At 39.4% G+C, this 21,802-nt stretch overlaps 1 protein-coding gene across 9 annotated transcripts in view; it reads right to left on the bottom strand.

Moving 5' to 3' along the window:
- The window catches only part of ELAVL4 (ELAV like neuron-specific RNA binding protein 4), an 89,948-nt gene that overhangs the window by 50,192 nt on the left and 17,954 nt on the right, over window positions 1-21,802 (bottom strand). For 3 of the 9 annotated variants that reach the window (XM_006762780.2, XM_006762776.2, XM_006762777.2), the window contains exons 2-3: window positions 13,993-14,166; window positions 12,852-12,890 (exon numbers count right to left, since the gene is read on the bottom strand). The exons of 4 other annotated variants lie outside the window; for them this stretch is intronic. In XM_006762780.2, the coding sequence (XP_006762843.1) occupies window positions 12,852-12,890; window positions 13,993-14,034 (81 nt within the window). In that variant the 5' untranslated portion in view covers window positions 14,035-14,166. Of the gene's footprint in view, window positions 1-12,851; window positions 12,891-13,992; window positions 14,167-19,924; window positions 19,927-19,973; window positions 19,982-21,802 lie in introns of those variants that run through there. 2 more of the 9 variants (XM_015563298.1, XM_006762779.2) reach the window with 2 other exon arrangements.

Here is a 21,802-nt window from a genome sequence, read left to right on the forward strand (position 1 = left end):
CACTCTCAGAAATGTATACTTAAGCCACACCAAATTATAATTAAAATGTAAAGTAATAATCATGATTAAAATTATAGTTCCATTAAAGCTGAAAAAGCTAAATATAGAGGGCTACACTCATAAGATCAAATACAGTACCTGTTTATTAACTATCTCCTAATGTGAAATGACATCAAATTAAGTAGAGCTGTTTTGTATAGAAAGGGTTTAGATTTTCACTGATGCTTAATCACTGATCAAACTTCAGACTTCATGAGCGCATAATGGGGAGCTACAAAGTCTATCTACTGATATTTCAACCTTGCCTCTTTGTCACTATTTCTCCTGGACCTCTATTAAAATAAAACACCAGGAAGGAAAGCTCTCTCTAGGTTTCCACCTGAGGTTCAGCACATCCCGAGGTTGTCCTTCCACACATGACTCAAAAAGAACTTTCTCTGGATTTAAATAGTTAATTCAACAAAGATTTCCACAAATGTCTCTACCTTCAAGGAATTTACTGGTTACAGAGGACACAGGCAGGCAAGAGGATTGCAGAAGGACAACAGACATGTAGTGGAGGGGTAATTAACCCTGCTAATAGGACAGCGGGGTTCAGGGGAAAGTATTAAGAAGATGACGCTAGGATGAGGTTTTTGTGGAAAATGGATTTAAGCTCATGGAGCTAGGTCATGAAGATGCCCATATCATATGACAAACATGGAGAATCACAACATTTCAGAGCTGGAAGACACTGAAGGGAATAAAATCTAGTTCAGAACACTCAAGTTTGAGATGGATTCCAGCAACTTCTTTGTCATCACGAGAAAGTGGGGCAGAGTCTGGGCCTGCACCCAATTTTCCTGGCCTCAAATGCAGCCCATCAGTCCCACTTTTCCATTCTGTCCTACTACCATCTCTTACTCATCCTTCATGATAGGGCTTCCGTCTCCTCTGAAATTGATCATTAACGCCTTGGAAATAGAATCATGCCCTGCCATTCACTGGCTGTGCGATCTTGGGGAAGAAACTTACATTGTAGAAGACTTAGATTCTCTCATCTGAAAAAATGGGAACAATGCCACCTGTCTCACTAGGTGGTAAGAAGGATCTGGTAACACAGTGTGTATAAAGCGCCCAAATGGTAGTGGGAACATAACCACAATCATTGATATTAATTAAAGTCACTCTTTCAGTCATGTGGTGTGACTTCTCTCACTGTCTCCTCACAAGAAAGCAATGAGGCATATTCTAATATTCTCTACATTTTATAGATGAGAAAACCATGGCTTAGCAGAGGTCTGATAACTAGCAGCTACCATTATTACCATTTGGCTGCTTAGAGAATTTTGGGGAATAGGAATTCTAATATAATATACATGTCGTAAAGTATTTAAATCTTGAGGATGCAACTCAAAGAATGTTTACAAGGTAAACACAACTCACACCTGCGTGACCGACCACCTTTCAGAGAACATGACTAGCGTCACAGGAGCCTTTTTTGGCCTACTCCCCACATCACTCATACCTCCCACCCCAACGTAACCATTTCTAATCCACATATTTGTTTTTATCTGGTTTTGAACTTAAGCACACGGAGTCACACAATACATACTCTTTTACTTCTTTTCACACATTATGTCTGGGTATCATCCATGTGTCAAATGTAGTGGTAGGCTATTCTCCACTACTGTAGAGAATTCCATTGTATAAAAATATCACTTTTTATTATTATTTTATCTCTGATGGGAATGTTCCTGCGAGTCTGTTTTTTGGTCTTAGGGTATATGTATGTTCAGGTAAAGTAGATACTTGTCAACAGTTTTTCGAAGTGGTTGTACCAATCACATTCCTGCCAGAGGAGTATGAAAGTTCTAGCTGCTGCACTTCCTCAGCAGCATTTAGAGACTGCCTTTTGTTTTTGTTTTTCACTTATTATCTCATCTGAAGTACAGTGGTAGAGTAAAAGGAGTGAGTTTTTAGTTGCACAGCTGACTTAAAATTCTAGTCCTATCACTTATTAGCTGTGTGAGATCAGGCAGGTAGCCTCAATACCCCAAACCTCTCTTTCCTCTTTGTAAGTTGGAATAAAGCCTACTGTGCAGGGCTATCTTCAGGATGACAGATCACATATGTATTTATTAAGTGCCTAGACAAACTCCCTGGAGGCATCATAACTATTATTCTGCATCATGCCCTATGTAGGTGAGGTTACTATAGTTGTTTCCTCTTCTAATGATCACGAATGGAAAATGAAACAACAACAACAAATAAGAGAAGAGGAATCAGGGAAATTAGGCAAATTGAGGATGGTGGGGAGCTTCTAAGATTCTTTAACATCATGTAAGTAACTTTTTAAAAAATATATAATTTTATTGATTTCAGAGAGGAAGAGAGAGAGAGAGAAACATCAATGATAAGAGAGAATCATTGATTGGCTGTCTCCTGCACACCTCCTACTGGGGGTCGAGCCCACAATGCAGCATGTGCCCTTGACTGGAATTGAACTTGGGACCCATCAGTCGTAGGCCCGCACTCTAATGTGCCCTGACTGGGAATCGAACCTTAACCTCCTGGTTCATAGATTGATGTTCAACCACTGAGCCACGCCAGCTGTGCCATGTAAGTAACTTGAATCACATCACAAGAACTTTATTCTTGGCTTCAGGTCAACTATGAGATTCTGGAAGGCTGGTCCAGGCAGCAGGTGGAAAGCAAAGAGTCCCTAAAAAGAATCCTAAGTCAAGCACTCCTCAGCAGTGATAGAAACTACACCCAAAAGCCTATTCAGCTGCTCTGCCCTTGAGGCAGGGTTCCAGGAAAAATGAGAAAGCTGTGCCCCGGGGAGGGGGCCATGCTAATGGAGATGATGTTGCAGAGCATCATCACAGCTCCTTGCTGGGAGGCAGGTGTCTGCTCGCCAAGCCGTCCGGCCTCCTGGGTCTGTGCAGTGCCTCCATTTGCTGTGTAGTCTCACTGCTTCAGTGAGTCAGGTGTCCAGGCAACAAACACACGGAGCACTGCCAACTCGATAAAGAATTTGAAAAACAGAGTTTATCCAATTTAGAAGGCTTGGCTAGCAGAATCACAGAGCTGCCCAACTATGGAATTTTTATTTCATGGCAAAAAAGGCCAGTTCCATAATCTATAGAGCACCTTCTCTGCTCTCCACCTTCCTCAGGTTAACCCTTCTTATAGGTCTCCCAGACACCTACACAATAGCCTGTGCTTTTGTGGCGTCTTTTGGGGGTCTTAAAATGGAATATGAAGAGTAATATCAGCCATACCTAAGCATGCTGAGATTCTGTGGGACTCAGACTGTTAAAGGTCACCTGACAGCTGGATTCATCTTTTGTTCACTGGATGCTCACCTCACAGACACATGTGGGTGAAAGCCAGCCACTTGCCCATGTGAACATCTCACAGGTCTGGGAAGTATCAAGTCTGCAGCAAAGTAATTTCAGTTCCTCAATCAGCGTTCTGATCTGCTTACATCCGATGTGGATTTCCTAATGCATGCTGACTCATGGAGCTGAGCCCCATCTGTAGATCAGACAATCCTAACTGGGCTCAAACCTCCAAAAAAGAGCCATGAGACACAATGTTCTGCATTGAGCTACTAGACAGTAGGCCAAGTCATTCTCATCTGATGGAGATGGAGCTCACTTTGCTCTGCACACGCTGCACAGTTATCATTCTGTGTGTTTGGAAAGAACTGATGGAAATACTCACATGCACACACAGACTTTTCCCAATAAAAACATGCAGTTCTGAAGTTGGAAACATTTGCAAATGCATTGTTATACCTCATGTCATAAGATCCTTCACTGGTCTTAATGATGCATCCCAGGATGCAAAACAGGCTTACAAAAAGAATCAGAAATGTAAAATGTCAGAATCCAATCTGACACATAAGTCAACCACGAGGATTTGAAACCATTACTTGGAAAATAAGAGAAGTTACCAAGATATAAAGATAACAAACCCAACGATATGAAATGACAACATTTTAGCTTTACATGATAGATCTGAGAGAGAGAGGACACCTGTAATCTCTACCTGGGAAACAGACCAGAGAGATACATGTGTGATAGTGGGAAGGCTATTCTCCAATCAGCACAGAGGCTGGCTCTGCAAAATCAGAACGCGTGCTTCCCCAGCCTATGGCCTTTGATATTCTAACAGCACCGTTCTCATTGCGAATAAATATATCAGTTATTCAAGTGTGCAAATGTATTTTAACAAAACATTCGGTGTGGGTCTCACAGCCAACTTTGCAGCTGACCAGATTCCAAACCCCTGACTTGCCCTCCTTCCCTCTTCTGAACGGCAATTAAGAAGCAGAATTAGAGTCAGCATCCAGGATAGAGCACTGAGGAGGTTCAGTTGACTTCAGACTCTAATGGTTGTACAAAGCACTGCATTAAATCTTTTATGTTCCCGTGATATATTTTAAGAAACATTATACAGGCAGAAAATTTCAAGGATAAACTATTAGAGCAGTGCACAATAACGTAGGCACTCAAATCCTGTCATTGTAAATGTCAATGGTTTGAATGACTAATTACTCACACTCAACGCATTAACCTCATCCCTCCCACCACTCTTTTTTGCAAAATATACAAAAGCAAGAGAGAAGCCTCAGACTTGCAGCTGCTGGATCACCACGCAGGGCTGCTTGTCTCTGTGGAGGGGAGGTAAGAAGCAGAGGCCGAGCCAGCCCCTTTCTCAGGGTGCTCCTGAATAAAAAACCAACCCTCCCTGCCCTTCATGACATCCCGCTCACCACCATCTTGGGTCCATCCCAATGGTCCTAATTTCCTGCTCAATCACATCTCATGCTATTATTCACTCAAGGTATCTGTTAACACTACTTTCTGAACATGCCAGGTCATATGCATATAAAGAGAAGTTTATTTCCACTATGGCTAGATCTGGGTATATTAGATGAACAGAGATAGAGCCCCAGTGTGCGAGGCACTGTGAGGATATAGAGATAACAAAGACAAGGAGCTGGCCCTCCCTGAGTTTACATTGTGGATGCATGACAGACATCAGAGAACATTAGGGACCACAGGGCCCAGCTCCATAATTTTAATGATGAGAAAACTGAGGACAAAAAAGGATAAATGGCTTGTGAGAGACAGAGATGGAGTTGAGTCCAGGTCTACAGACTACCTCACCTGAGTACTCTTGTGACAATGCAAACATGGATGAGGGTTTACTTCTTTTTTTTAGGGAGGAGGTGAGGGGTGGCCGTATCACAGAAATGCATTTGAACAGAAGTGTGGAAACATGTCTACCTCTGTACTTTTCTGACTATGGCACTTTATGGTTCACAAAGAATGGTGACCTGAACTCTGAGCTCCATGGCCAGAGACCGAATCTGTTTTGTTCATTACAGTACCTCCTGCATGTAGAACAAGGCCTAGTAATTAGTAGGTTATGGAAAAAGGACTATTGAATGAATACTAGTCCTTGCATGCCCTAGAGTTCACTAGATCCCTCAAACAACCCTGTGAAATACTACAAGCTAATAAGGTATTAATCACTAACAAAAGAAGACAGAACAGTTATTGAGTATCTATTATATGCCAGGCATATATTTGAAAATTATTTTAAATGCAGATTTTAAGAGGCATTCATTCAAGCAGGAGGGCTGAAACTTTGGCTGACATGGGCTCCCTTAGAGAACTTGTTGAATGCCTTTTCCCTTTCTTGCCAGAAATATATATATACATATATTTACTGTGTATAAATATAACATTTTACATACAGTAAAGCCAATTTTTTGTCTCCAGATTGAAACCCCCAAATAGATTTTTTTCCATTCAAGCCTGTGACGTTTTTGGAGCACCTCTATGTAGACTAACATTACTCTTACTTCTTGATAAGAAAGTTTAGAACCCCACTTCCCCACCTTCCACTCACCTACCCTCAACCTACTCTTTGTACAAGGTGGGCGAGAATGGTCAGTTGAGGATGCTGGAAGCATTTAGTCCATTCCAAAATCCTCAAACTATGTTGAGTACTAAAGTACTAAAAATATATGGAAAGCCCCTTTCAACATTTTTTCCATCAGCTCATGAAACTCTTACATCTCCCTTCATTCCCAGTCTCCACAAAGCTTTTATTTACTCAGGTTTGGGGAAGGTTGGCTAGAATTACAACTGAGGACAGTCACTGTCCTGGGCCCCAGAAAGCTACCTCACAAGTGCTACCATAGGACCCTCACCAAGCCTGTCAGCCATACAATATCCTGTCCCTGCTCCAATATTCTCCATAACAATGGCAGTCTGACAATAAACTGTATAGTCTTGCATTTATGTATCTTAACATAGTTGACACTTTCAGGGTTCACTTCATGAGGCAAATAAAAGGTTACAAGTTTACATGACAGGAACCTGCATTACTGTAAAACTCACTCCTGACATTCATCATCTAAGAGCCCAGGGCAAGGACCTTGACATGGTGCTCTTGTCAGTCCTCGACTTCTGTTATTTTGGTGGAGAGGTGGTTTCGATGCTTAATTCAGGCAAAGGAACAACAACAAAAAAGAATCTGAAAGGTCACAGGAATATGATGTTTCTTTTCCAAATACTATCCCCTCTACTTTGAGCGCCATGTAATTGAGAAAGATGCTAAAGGAATGTACTGATTGCAAACATGCCTCAGGTGTGAACATTTGAGACACACACACACACACACACACACACACACACACACACACATTTTATTAAGTATTGTAATGCATATTTAAAAGTGTTTTCTTTTACCATGAGGAAGAACTTTTCAAAAGTTATGTATGGAGGCTAACCCTTATGTAATAGAACAAGTGCTCCCAAGAGCATGAAGAATAATGTTTACCAAGGGCAGTGACTAAATCAAACCATTAAAGAAATTGATTTAAATTATTCATGGGAACAAAAATAAAAGTCCCAATTCTCTTTGTAGGCCTTTCCCACTTAACCCTTACACAATTCTGACACTCAGTGCGGTAGACTACGGTGGAGCGGTCCAGACTACTACATCTCCTGCACCTTTCAGAAGCCTGAAAAACAAACCCCCAAAGTTAGACTTTTACACAGCAGGCTCTGTGTTCCTGAAGACAGATCTTATTTTTAGCGATAATTCCTCACTTTTCTTCTTGCTTCTTGAAAGATACTAAAAATGACCTTACAACTCCCCAATTTCACTTTTCTTTAAAGTTTTGTTCATCAGCTCATTAGTCCATACTCTCTCCTCCTTCTTTTCAAGAGGCTTTAATTTGCGTGAGCCCCTTCAGGTTAGTATTTTTTTTCTAAATACAACGTCTTCCTGGTTAGGATTCAACTGGGAAGGAGACACTGTTATCAATAGGGTCCAAAAGGTGGAGCTGGGCTTGCTGATCTGGTCACACCAGGAAAAGGGAACTTGGAAATATAACCTCCCCCCAACCAAATTATAGATGATGACTCATAGAGACCCCTGGACCCGGGGAATGTGGCTGCAGACTGCACTCATGCCCCCCAAAACCATTTGTACCAAGTTTCTGTAGATTCTGCTGAAAGGTAACTAGAAAACGGGAAAAAAAAATTTAATTCCAACTGGGGAAAACATGCTGACAGCTTAATAATACGTTTGGGCAGATGCACAAATAACCTGAAAGACCTATTTACTCTAGGAGGTTATGTGGTAATAAATTCTCAGCATACCCTTAAAACAAGTGTATTAGGTTCAACACAAGTGTATTTAATGCTATTATAGACCAAGGTATTATTTTAGGCGTTGAGGAAACAAAGATAATTTGGTTCCTGCCCTGGAGGGTTCAAGTTGGGAGGATGGGAGAGGTGGGCAGGTAAACAAATAATCAATTAAAATCCATTGTATACGCCCCTTCCTTTTAAGCAACCTACTCCAGAGTTTCTCTAATGACTCTCCCTCCTCACCAAAAAAGCACATAAATGAAATACACACAGGCTAGTCCTACTCCAGTCTGACACGGAAATGACAGTTCTGTTCCCACTCTAAATGCCCACGTCCTAAACAAGTGTTTGTAACAGGAGGTAAGCTGGAGTATGCTATTCCTTTGAAATAGCATCTTCTTCATGGGAGATGGACACCAGGTGCTGAAAGTGCTCCCAGCAGTGGTAGCCAGGGCTTTTACAAAATCAGCAGCCGCTGGGAAAACAAGAGACATTAATACTTAAAATAGTAGGGCCGGCCTGGATATGAAACGCATAATCAAAATTTAATTTCTCTTAGGCATTGGTCTCAAATTTACAGAAAACCAAGTTTTTCATCTTCTTCCCCAAACACATTTCTCTTCCAGAATAAATACTGGCCTCCTTTATATTTTACAGTTTCTTTAGGGCTTCGGTTTGGGCCTAAAATGATTTCCTGGTGGGCCCAGTCTGGGGCGGTCCTGGTAACACCTCTGGGTTTTTGTTTTTCACAGACTTTCACAGGAAACTCTCCCAAGCTTAGGGATGGCTTGATTATCCAGTTCAATTCAAAGATGAGGCAACCTTTCCTTCACCGCCCCACTCCCCATTCGATCCTCTTTTCCAAAATGGCCACTAAATAAGTACAATTTCAAATTTCAATAAGCTTTCTTTATTAAAGGCATGTTTGAAAAAAGACAAATGTTTTCATTTTAATATAAATACAATTTCGTGGGCAAGCTCTCAGGTTGACTGCAAAAATATTAACTTTCACACAAAAACAATCACTTCCTACCTTTTAGCCACCCAAACTCTGAATGTTTAATGTGGTCAAAATAATCAAAATGCCTAAATATAAGTTATCAGTACCTGTTGAAATAGGAACTAGCTGTGATGGTAAATATATTATCCTCATCTTCCATACAAAGAACATTAATGAATTATTTGTAAAACTGTCCACGGACTGATTAAGTTGGGCTTGTCTTCTGATTTAATGCATAAACAATAGTCAATGGCAAGATTCATGTAAACATAAATATTGTATATTTATAAAATGCTTGACTAGTGGTTCAGAGTGTGAGCAAACTCACTGAAATTCAATTGTAAAAAGCAATATGTTATTCCGTGCATCTTTATCATGATCTAAAGATTCGGGTCATGTCTCCGAACTTGAATTTTATTTTTATGCACATTCATTAAATTTTTCAGAAATCTACATAATGCAATTTTTATTTTGAAAATTAACACTCATTTTCTTAACAGAGCTGGGAGGAGAGCAGAGGGGAATAGAGGGAGTTAGTATCTAAAAAAATCTGCACACAGCAACCTTGCCTTTATTGAGAGGCATTGTGAGCCTACTGCCCTCCCAATTGTGCAATTCAAGGGAGAGCCTCTTTGGGGGCATTCTGTCACTAAGATGCTGAGTGAAATAAAAGTTTTCAGCACCTCAATGTATGTAAAAACGGGCATGCTAAATTCAATCCACGGACAGTCCCTTAGTATATCTGCATGTTCATTAGTGCAAGATCCCGGACATTGTTCTGACAGGGTAGCTTTAAATGTGAAAACGGCTTTATTGCACTTGAAAATCTATTTTTAATTTCATCCTTCACTGACTTCCCTGGTATATGGATGAGAAAAAAAGGACTTTTTTGACCCGGTAGGAGAACTTTATCCCTCAAACTATCTCAGAGAGGTAGTTGGGCTACCACTCTCCTGGACATCCTCTGGGAGGGCAGATGGGTATGAGTAGAACCGAATCAGTGTTGGTGAGAATGCAGACCTGAGATGGCAGAACTGTCTTTGAATTATCTGTGGACCACATGTTTACAGAGAATGTAGAAATTCAGGGGTTGCAACTATCAAGTTTTAAGATGCAATGAAAGAATCTCTCTCATTGTTATTGGTGAAGTATGTACTGACACAAACTTTCTGAATGTTGTGTTCATATTCCTGGACCCAGTGATCCATTCTTAAGCTCAGAAGAGAATCCAAAATTCTGTAGACCCAAAGTATGCACAATAAGATATATTAAGAAAACTGTATCTAGAGGAGTAAAGAAACAAACAAACAATCAATCTAAGGGCCCAACAAGGGGAATGACTAAGTAAGTTATTGTATACTTTTTATAATACAGTATTCTGCAACTGTTAAAATTATGTTTATAGTAGTTTTTAATAACATAAGAAAATGTGTATGATCAATGTAGGAGAAAGGTGAAAAACTGATTATCTCATTTACATAAATATGCACAGAATGGAAAGGAAAAATAAAATGCTAACAATAAATGGTAGCATTACAGATGATAATTCTATCAACTACTTGTCTCCATCATCATTTTCCATTTTTTTGTGTATTTGTTTTACAATGAAAATATAGCCCTTTTGTAATCTGGAAGGAAGTTCTTTTTTAGAAAGAAAGAAAATAAATCCTTCAAATCAGTTTGGGGGCCACGGTGTTAAAAATGACTCCATCTCCTTCCAAGAGTCTTCCTGCAGGATCTCTCTTTGGCCACAATGTTTGTTCCCACACCAGAGGAAACACAGGAGTCCAAAGGACTGAAAATCACATTTCCTGAAACAGCCTCTGGTCTGGTCTCCCCTTCACCTAACTCACTGTGCAAGGTTACCATCTGAGTTGGCCTTATCGCCTGGCAGCAACCTTCATGAGGACAGCAAGGAGAGAAGATGATTTATAAGAAAACCATTCCCTGGATCAGGGAGTGAAAAGTACTGATCCGTTCTAAAAGCTCCCGCTGACAAACTCTGATATTATGAGCATTCTGCACTTGGACAATAGCTCGCACTTTTCTTAATTACATGGTTTGAGCAGGAGCCTGCTTTCAGGATCTACCCAATCGCATAACAGCCATTTATTTTCCCAACTGCAGCTGCCAAAATTTCCTTGATCTCTGTTCTGTGCTCCATCTTCAAGGACATCTTGTGAATGTATGACACTGTCAAGCAGCATTCCGTGCCATGCTTTTCAGCTTCTCTCTCTTTCCTGCATATGGAGATCCTCCTAATACACATTTATTAAAAATCTCATGAATAAGAAGCAAATACCAAAGTATCGTTATGTTTGGTCTGCTTTGAGGCAAATACTTTATTATGGCAATGAGCCACTAATATTCTCTGTCCTTCGATGGGTTTGCTTTTGTTTCAGGGACTCTGCATCCTGTGATTCACTGCATCTCCTCTCGGTTAATAGCGCTAGGAAAATGATGCTGGATCTGTAGCTCTGTGTGTGTGAAGAAAGAGCAAAGGACTTCACTGCAAACTTTTGATGTTTGTTTTTTTTTAAACACAAACTTTACCTTTAGATTTAGTTTACTTTACAATTCTCTTAATTTTTCTTCACCTCAATTTCCTCATTGTTCTATTTTTAAAATCTCCCATTATTTGTATTTTTATGATTTGCCTTACAACAACAGAAAATGTTATACTTAGAACAGAGAAGAGTCACTATTTCTGTCTTCACGATCTTGTCTTTTTCAAAATAGACGTTTGAAACCTCACTAATTCATACTAATTGGGCAAGAGTCAAATTGGCATTTTAAAATTCAGAAATAATAATTTTTAAAACACCAAGTTCAAAATTATTATCTTTACACTAAAATTCAAACTGCATAATATATAATTCTCAGGCCCTCTCAGGACTAATTTAATATGCCCCTAAGGATAATTTGGATATGATACCTGTATATACACTAAGGTATGAAAAATAGTTTACTTCTTTGAAATCACAGATAAAAGTAAATTTGCTTGGCAAACTCTTCCAACTCTTGATATATTCTTTTTATTCCAGAAATTTACCTTTTAAAAAAAGTCAGTGGGTAACAAATATTCAGAACCAACTGTTGTCAAATTAGTGCAACCTAAAATTTCTTTAATACAGGTACATGTTAAAGCAAGCTAATGAAATCACAATTTAATGATGATAATATAGTGCTTCCTTTGAACAGCCCCTTCCCACATCTGAAGTTAGCTCTTAAAAAGAAGAAAAGCAGTACAAAGGAACAAAAGCCATGCTAAGTTCCTTAACATTAATGAGTTCCTTTGATGGGCCAGAAGCCATTATGTTAAGTGCCAAGGATACAAAGAGAGAAAAGAGGTTCCTGCCTGTAAGGAAGTAAATAAATAAGTAAATAAGTAATTACTATATAAAGTTATAAATGTGGTAATGAAGAGGTATATACAAAGGAGCCTCGCAAAGTCCTTGCTCAGAACATGGCAAAGGCTCGGGAAGTGGAGGTCCTGGATAGAGCTGATTAAAAAGTGCCTTGGGTAACACAAGAAAATGTTTTGGCACGAAATTGCCATTGACTCTTTCCAATACTACCAACAGTTAGCACATAATAAATGGTGACAGGTGTCTTTACCTACATTACTTCACTTAATTCTCCCACAACTTTGCAAGGTAGGCCATTGTCCTTCCCCCATTTACTGATGAGGGAGGCGTGAAGACATGAAGTCACTCAGCATGATGGAGAAATGAGGTTTCAGGTAGTGTGCACTGTCACTCAGCCAGAAGAGCAACTTGAACTCAAGTCTGAAACCAAATTCTGTGCCCTTCTCCATTTCCTAATCCAGAGGTTGCCAACCAGTGGTCCGGGGACCACTGGTGGCCCGTGAGGTCCGAAAGGTTGGCGACCGCTGTTAGAGTCTGAGGACAATGTTCCTATCACCATAACATGCAACCCAGCCATCTTAGAGAAAGCAAGTGAACTGATCTGGTTAAAACCATTCTAGGTTGTGTCTGCTATTAGTCAGTAAATATTGATAAATAAATGGATCTTCCAGGAAAGATCTTGATGGAAAATTCTACATGGTGTAATGCAAAGAGCATGAGGTTTGAAATTGATCTGATCTGGGTTTGAAAACCAGCTCCAGCCTTGAGATTGGGTTAGCCACTTAAAGATTCTCCAATGTACACTTGAAATTTCCTCACCTGAAAAATTTGAACAATTCTATCTGCTTTGCAGGGTTGCTGTAAAGATTAAAAATAACAAGTTGAAGGTATCTGGCTCAGAGGTCGGCACAGGTAAGGTGTTCATTCCCCTTGTGCAAAAGTAACATTCTGAAAATATGTGCTCATTAAATAAAGTGTTGCAGGTGGTAAAGCTGACTAATCTACGAGTTGTTAAGATCAGTACAGTGGGGCCTTGACTTACGAGTGTCCCGACTAATGAGTTTTTCGAGATGTGAGCCATCTCTCGGCCAATTTTTTGCTTTGAGTTGCGAGCTAAAATTCGGGTTACGAGCCAGCTTCAGATACCCCACCACTACTTGGCGCAGCGAACGTCACAGTGGACGTCACAACATCAGCCCAGCATCACGTGTCTCACTCGTTCACGTTATGATTTGACATACGAGTAATTTGAGTTACGAGCTCCGTCACGGAATGAATTCAACTCGTAAGTCAAGGCCCCACTGTACTTGGAATTTAATTTCTGAAGTAGAAAAGAACACTTAAAAAGGTTACTACTCATCATCTATATCGATAGCTATTTCCTTCATCTTCTAAAGCCGTGGTTCTCAACCTTCCTAATGCCGCGACCCTTTCATACAGTTCCTCATGTTGTGGTGACCCCCTATCATAAAATTATTTTTGTTGCTACTTCATAAGTGTAATTTTGCTACTGTTATGAATCATAATGTAAATATCTGATATGCAGGATGTATTTAGGCGACCCTTGTGAAAGGGTCGTTCGACCCCCAAAGAGGTCTTGACCCACAGGCTGAGAACCGCTGTCAAGGCTTCACAAACATTAACTAATCAGGTCTCACAATAATACCAATCAGGAAAATACAGAGCAAAGGGGAAGGTATTAAGCAAACTTTTAATAAAAAGCACCCTTTTTAATGCTTACAAACACAATTTCTGGAACACTCTGCCCTTTAGAAAAAACCCTCTACTGTGAATGGGTTAAAGTTAGATACTTTCGAATGAATGTAACAAGCGCAGTCATTAGGATTTCTGATTTCCAGAAAGGAAACGCCTCCTGTTTTCATGTAAAATTTCAGTAAATTGCCAGTGCACTCTGTATACTGAAAGCAGAAGGCATCTCTGGCCTTCTACATGGACCTACCCGGGGTGGAAGAGCAGGGGCTGTTCTTGGTCCACCCTCCATCTGGACCGCTCCTTCCTTTCTGTGGACCCAGGAGCAGGTACATTGACCAAATGCACTTCAAGGGGATTTTCCAGGGCCCCCTCAGAAAGGTGCGGCAGGAAGTGCGGAGCTAACACAGCAAGTGTGATCTCCCTGGAGAAATGAGATGAACTTTACAAAGCCACTAAAAAGAATTCATTAAATCACATGCTAGACTTAGGAAACTGTGTAAGCACATGTACACCCAGCACCCCATATCATCTTTATGAAGATACCGAGAGATGGGCGGGATTCTAGGCCCTCCCCTCTGCCCTTACCACTTGCATTTTACAGGTGAGAAAACTAAAAGTTAAGGAGCAAAAGGAGGGTAGAGTGACTAGCCCCTGCTCACATGTACAGTTGGATCTGAACTGAGGTCTTACGGTCACTGACTCCCTTCTTCCTCCTTATCCACCACAACCTCCATAAGCCCTGGGAAGCACAGTCTGGACTACATCTTTCCTCATCCAGCAATGACAGACCAAACACACTGGGTTCTCTCTCGTGCTCCACCCTGCACAAGCCCTGCTACTGGCCTGGGCCTGGAAAGCCCTCCTCTCTCGCCTTCAGGCCCAATGGCCTTCCCCAACACCCCACCATGGCCCAGCCTCTGTTCCTGTACATGCTTCCATCACAGACATTTACCACATGGCACCGAGACTCTCCACCTTCCTGTCTCTATCATTGGACTGTGAGCTCCTTGAAGACAGGGCTGTGTGTGATTCATCTGTAACCCTGGGGACCAGCGCATAGCTCCACATATTGTTGGTAGAATAAATGAATGAATGGATGGCTCTCCAGGTGCTCACCTGCTCTCCACAGCTAAATCTACTTTCCTTGCTCTGTTCCCCACCTCTCTGCTCATATCATAAACCTCTCACATCTTTTCTTTTCAAAATTAATTTAAAAACAGGAGCACTTTCATCTTTTAAAGCTATATTGCTCTTATATTATTTCCCTCAACTTTCAAACTGTCCCCAAAGAGTGCATGTTTGAGGCCAGGTGTTTTCCATTTTCTGGGTAAAGCCATCTTTACAGTGACTATATCTTCACTCCCACATTCCTTCTACCTCTGATTGCCTCTGTTTCAAGCCCACACTCATATTTCATTTTTACTTTGAGTCTGAATCTGGCTGAGTCCCACAGAACATTTCCACCTGTGAGAGTTTCTCCAAGTTACACAAGCCAAAGCCAGAGCCAATGGGGGCTCAATATTTTGCTGTTATGACTGTAAGAGTTGGGCATGCCTGGCATCTCTTTAAGATGAAATCTTTAAAAATATATATATTTTTTATTGATCTCAGAGAGGAACAAAGTGGGAGAGAGAGAGAGAAACATCAATGATGAGAGAGAATCATTGATTGGCTGTCTCCTGTATGCGCCCTACTGTGATTGAGCCTGCCACCTGGGCTCGATGTACCCTGACCAGGAATCAAACTGAGACCTTCAGGTTCATAGGTCTATGCTCAATCACTAGGTAACACTGGCTGGGATGGCATGGTTTTTTTTAAAAACAAATGAGTGAATAAATAATCGTGTAATAACTTCTACATTTATCAATCCAAATTAAGTCAAATACCTGCTAAACATCTATTTGTGCTCTGTACAAAAGGTGTGCTTTCAAATGCTTGGAAAATTATTCTTCTACTCTTAAAAATGTTTAATGGAGAGTTGTTTGTTTTAAGTCTCCAGATTGCTAATGAAAACAAAGGAGCTTTGGGATAAAAATAAACTGTATTTCTCACTTTCATCTTTTAATCTTAAAATTTTAATGTAAGTTTATGCAATAGTATACACAATGAAAAGGGGAAAAATACATAAAGGTTTTTATCTATATTTTAAAACTAATGTTTCCCAGTTGCTGACACTTGATCATCAACTAGGTTTATATACAATTCCAGTTAGTATAGGAGCCTGAATACTTTGACTTATGAACAAATACACATTCAACATTAAGTACAAGAAAGTGCAAAACTAGAAAGTAGCAAACTCAAGAATTTAACTCAGGATTACAGACCCCAAAACCCTTTTATCAAGTGCCTTTCTTCCAGAGCCTTGGGCCTCTGAGGGCCAATGACTCCAGGAGAATGGAGCCAACACAGTTCTGTGACAGAAGCTGGCTGATCTAGTCTCTACTATATTGATTTGAAGCAAATCAAATCTTAATCTTTCTATGGCATCCACAATCCTTCCTGGGATGGTATGTCCTCAATTTTAGGATATCTGCTCTCCTACTTGAAGGCTATGCAATGCGAAGTAACTCACACATTTTAGCCTAAATCTTCTCTCCCTGTGAACCCTGCAAAAAATGACCAATATTTAAAATGCATACCCTAATGCAAGGATGGTTCAACATATGCAAACCAATGTGATACATCACATTATATAACATTAACAGAATGAAGGGGAAAAAATCATATAATCATCTCAATAGATGCAGAAAAAGCATGCAAGAGATTTCAACATCCATATGTGACAAGAACTCTTAATGAATTAGGCATAGAAAAAACATATCGCAACATAATAAAGGACATATATGATAAGTCCATAGCTAACATTATACTCAATGGTAAAGAGTTGAAAGCTTTTCCTCTAAGATCAGGAATAAGACAAGGATGCCCACACTTACCACTCTTATTTCACATACTTAAAGTCCTAGCTAGAGCAATTAGGCAAGAAAAAGAAATAAAAGGTATCAGAATTAGAAAGGAAAAAGTAAAATTATCTCTATTTGCAGACAACATAATTTTACATATAAACAATCATAAAAATCAACAAAAATCATTAAATCTAATCAAAGAATTCAGTAAGGTTGCAGTATACAAAATTAACATACAAAATTAGTAGTGTTTCTGTATACTAAGAACAATGTTTCTGAAAAAGAAATAAAGAAATTGATCCCATTTATTATAATGTCAAAACAATAAAATACTTAGGAGAATAAATTTAATCAAGGAGGCAACAGTTCTCTACACTGAAAACTACAAGAAATTGATGAAAGAAATCAAAGAAAACACAAATAAATGAAAAAATATTTCTTGCTCATGGATTGAAAGTATTACATTTGTTAAACTTGACAATACTACCACAAGCCATCTATAGATTCAATGCAATCACTGTCAAGATTTCCTTTTTTTTTTTTTTTTTTTTTTTACAGAAGTAGAAAACACTCCTAAAATTTATTGGGAACCAAAAAAGACACCAAATATCTCAAAAAATTCTGAGACAGAAGAACAAAACAGGGATATCACACTTCCTGGTTTCAAACTATACTAATCAAAACTCTGTTACCAGAATAAAAACAGATAGGCCAATGGAACAAAATCCAGAGCCCAGAAATAAGCGCAAACATATATGGTCAACTAATATTTGACAAAGGAGCCAAGACTTCTCAATGAAGAAAGGCAGTCTATTCAATAAATGGTGCTGGGATAGTAGGATATTCCCATGTAAAAGAATGAAACTGGACACACCTTATACCACTCGCAAAAATTAACTCAAAATGGATTAAAGACTTAAATGTAAGACCTGAAACCATGAAACTCCTAAAAAACATATAGAACAAAGCACCTTGACATGGGTCTTGGTAATGATTTTTTGGATACGACATCTAAAGCATAAGCAATAAAATAAAAAATTAACAAATGGGATTACTTTATATTAAAAAGCTTCTGCACAGCAAAATAAACCATAAATAAAGTGAAAAGACAACCTATAAATGGGAAGAAAACATGCAAACCATATATCTGATAAGAAGTTAATATACAAAACATATAAAGAACTCATACAATTCAATAACAAGAAACAAATAACCCAATCTAAAACGGGCAAAGGACCTAGAGAGACATTTATCCAAAGAGGCTATACAAAAGGCGAACAGGTACATGAAAAGATGCTCAACATCACTAGTCACTAGGGATATCACTAGTCTCAACATCACATGTCTATCAGAATAGAATGGCCATCCTCAAAAAGGCAAGTGATAACAAATGCTGGTGTGGACATGGAGAAAAGGGAATACTTGTGCATTGTGGGTGAAAATGCAAATTAGTGCAGCCACTATAGAAAACAATATGGAAGATCCTCAAAAAATTACAAATAAAACTACCATACGATTCAACAATTCCACTTCTGGGAATATATCTAAAGGTAACAAAAACTCTAACTCAAAAAGCCATCTGCATCCCATGTTCATAGCAGCATTATTACAATAGTCATGGAAACAACCTAAGAACCCATCATTAGATTAATGGATAAATAAGATAGATCAACCAAAGGACTTGTATGCATACATATACGCATAACCAATGGACATAAGACACTGGGGGATAGGGGAGGCTAGGGGACTGTCAAGGGCGGGGGGAAAATGGACACATATGTAATACTCTTTGTATTACTTTAAGCAATAAAAAAAATAAATTAAAAAAAAAGATGTGGTACATATATACAATAGACTATTCTTCAGCCATAAAAAAAATGAAATGATGAAATCCTACATTTGCAACTACATGGATGAACCTTGAAGGTATCATGCTAAATGAAATGTCAGACAAAGACAAACACTGAATGATCTCATGTATATGTAGGATCTAAAATTTAAAAAGCCAAACTCATAGAAAAGGAGATCAGACTTGTAGTTACCAGATATAGAGGTGGAGGAGGGAGGGGAAATTGGAGGGAGATGTTCAAAAGGTATAAACTTCCAATTATAAGATAAGTAAGTGCTAGGGATATAATGTACAGCATGTTGACTAGCTAACACTGTTGTTTAATACGTAGGAAAGTTTAAAAAGTAGAGTCTAAGAGTTCTCATCATAAGGAAAAAATCTCCCTTTTATTCTTTGCTTCTTTCTCTTATTTTTATTGTATCTATGTGAAAAGATGGATGTGAGCTGAACCTATTGTGGTAATTGTTTCACAATATATGTAAATCAAACCACCATGCTGTACGCCTTAAACTTATATAGTGACATGTCAATTATTTCTCAATAAAACTGAATAAAGAAGTACAGCCGAGGGAGACTGAACTATTTTTTAAAGTTTGCTTGTATTAAGCCTGGCTGGTGTGGCTCAGTGACCTATGAGCCAGGAGGGCACTGTTAGATTCCCAGTCAGGGCACATGCTCAGGGTGTGGGTTCAATTTCCAGTAGGGGGCATTCAGGACGCAGCCAATCAATGATTCTCTCTCACCATTGATATTTCTATCTCTCTCTCCCTCTTCCTTCCTCTCTGAAATCAGTAGAAATATCTTTAAAAATGCTTTTATTAAATACCTACCATGTGCCCAGCCTTAAACCAGGTTCTTTACATATTCTAAAAACTAATCCTTTAAATAAGCCTATGACTTAGGTATTATTAGCCTCATTTTACAATGAAAACAAGGTTCAGACAACTTAGTGACTTTACAGATAAGTGGAGAAGGAAAAAAAAACCAAACCCTTGATTTCTCTGACTCCAAAGCCCATACTCTTATAGAAATGAAGATCCTATGATAATGCCAGTAACTACTGCACTTCTTAGTTCCACAAAGAACTACTGGGTGATCCTACATTACTCAACAAAACATCCTGGCTGATCCTGACCTTATCTGATTGATTGACTAAATCTTCCTTCCGACTTCCTCAGGGCCTTTATCCCATTTCATAGCCTCAACTATAAGGAATGAAGCCTCTCCCTCATAGACTGAGGACCCCTGACCTACTTATGAATTCTCCATGCAGTTGGGTTTTACTGCAACCCAATCATTTAATTTCCTGCTACTCCAGGGCTGACCACCCCACACCCTGAGTGCAGATCAGACAAGCCCATCACCCCATAAGTCAGCAGCCTAGCTTTGCAGCTCACAAAGTAGAAGCAAGACACTGGCTGAACCACTGGTGGTGTCATTGTGTGTCCACAAACAAGTTCTTGATAGTTCCACTCTTCAACCCATTATCTCAATCTATTTTTTAAATAGCATTCCATTATGCGAGATTATAGAATATCACACAATAGATAATATCTACTAAAATTTACTTATGCTATTATCTATCTTCCCACAAAAGCTTCATGAGGGCAGGGGCTTGTCTTAGTCACCGCTGTATCTCCAACACCTACAATGGTACCTGGCACATATCAGACACTCAACAAATGCTTGGAGATTGAAACACGAGTTAATATTGTATGAAGACAATGATGACCACTGGCACTTTATATGCCAAGCACCATTCTAAGTCCTTAATATTCATTGGCCCACCAAATCCTCATAACAACCCTAGTTTACAGATGAAGAAACTGAGACATAGGGAGAGTAAGTGATTTGTTGAAGGTCACGACTGGTAAAGCCAGGATTTGAACTGAAGCCTGGTGGTCTTGATAGAAAGTCCCTATTAACCACTAGGCTAAATGCCTTAGTTAGTCATTTAGTCCCTACCTTTTAAGAGATGAATTTTGCAAAATGGAAGCCAGAATACAGGCTTTAGAATCCAACAGACTAGGCTTGGAATCCCAAGTCTGACATTTCCTATCCATGTGACCTTGTGCAAGTTATATAAACTACATGGTTCTCTTTCTTCAAAATGGGAGTAAAAATGTCTGCTTCCTAGAGTTGTTATGAGGTTTAATGAGATAACTTAAGTAAAATTCTTTTGGAAAAGCCTGACAATACACCACTACAAAGTGTCACTATTATTGTGATTATCATTGTTAATAGCGTGGTACAGGCAGCAAGTGATAAAAAGGAGTCTATAATAGCAATTTCAACCAGTGAGCCACAAGAATTTTTAAAACATACAATATGTGACTATTTAGTCAAGGCACTGACCTCTTTTCCTTTTTTAGATTGTCCAACAAAACGTGACAATAGCCAACATAACAATAGCCATCCGGTGTGAATGAATCAAAATTATACCTTTTTTTGTCAGATAGGCAAAAATATATTTTTTGGTATGGCACAGAATTTTAGTGACTAGTTTATGTGTGCCATGAGATGAAAAAGATTGAAAGCTGCTGGTCTAGAAGACAGAAGAATTACTGAGGAATTACAAGTGAGTCATGGTGATCAGGAAAAGTATCATGTATATAGACATTCTAAAGATTTTTAACTCAAAGTTTCAGAACTGTGATTGGCGAGCAACAATAGGGTTAAAGCCAGTCTACATGACAAGGGGGCTTTGGGCCCAATGCCCCTCTCCTAGGCCAAAGGTTCACAGGGCACTTGATGGGAAACCATTATGGACAACTTAAGCAATAGCCAACTACATCATTCAATTAACAATGAATTACTAAGCACCTATTAGGTGCCACACACAGAGATAAACCAAGTTCTGAATGTTGAGGTGGTAATGAAACAGACAAATTATTGAGTATGCTGTGTGGAAGACCAACGATGGAAGGAGATTGACATTGCTAACAGAGGCGGCTCTAACCCAGCTTTCCTGGATGAGAAGGGCCTCCTACTTGTCTCATGGTGAAGAAAAGCAGAGGACGTTTGAGACCAAGAGATCTTTTTGAGCACAGGTGCAGAACAGTGTGGTGCAGTTCCACAGTGGAAGATAAATGGAAGGCAGGAGGCTGCAGGATGGGAGGCGGGAAAGGAGGGCATAAGCCAGGCCATGGAGGGTCTCCTGGGCCTTGTGAAGGCGGCTGAGCTTGGTCCTGATCCACACATCAATTAAGTAGCCATCTCTGAGACCACATCTCAACTGTGTGCTTATAGCAAATACGTTGGTTTCCCATGAAATACAAACAAAACAGCACTGAGAGAGGGAA

Source organism: Myotis davidii, unplaced genomic scaffold (genome assembly GCF_000327345.1).
Source record: "Myotis davidii unplaced genomic scaffold, ASM32734v1 scaffold539, whole genome shotgun sequence".
Classification (NCBI taxonomy): Eukaryota; Metazoa; Chordata; class Mammalia; order Chiroptera; family Vespertilionidae; genus Myotis; species Myotis davidii.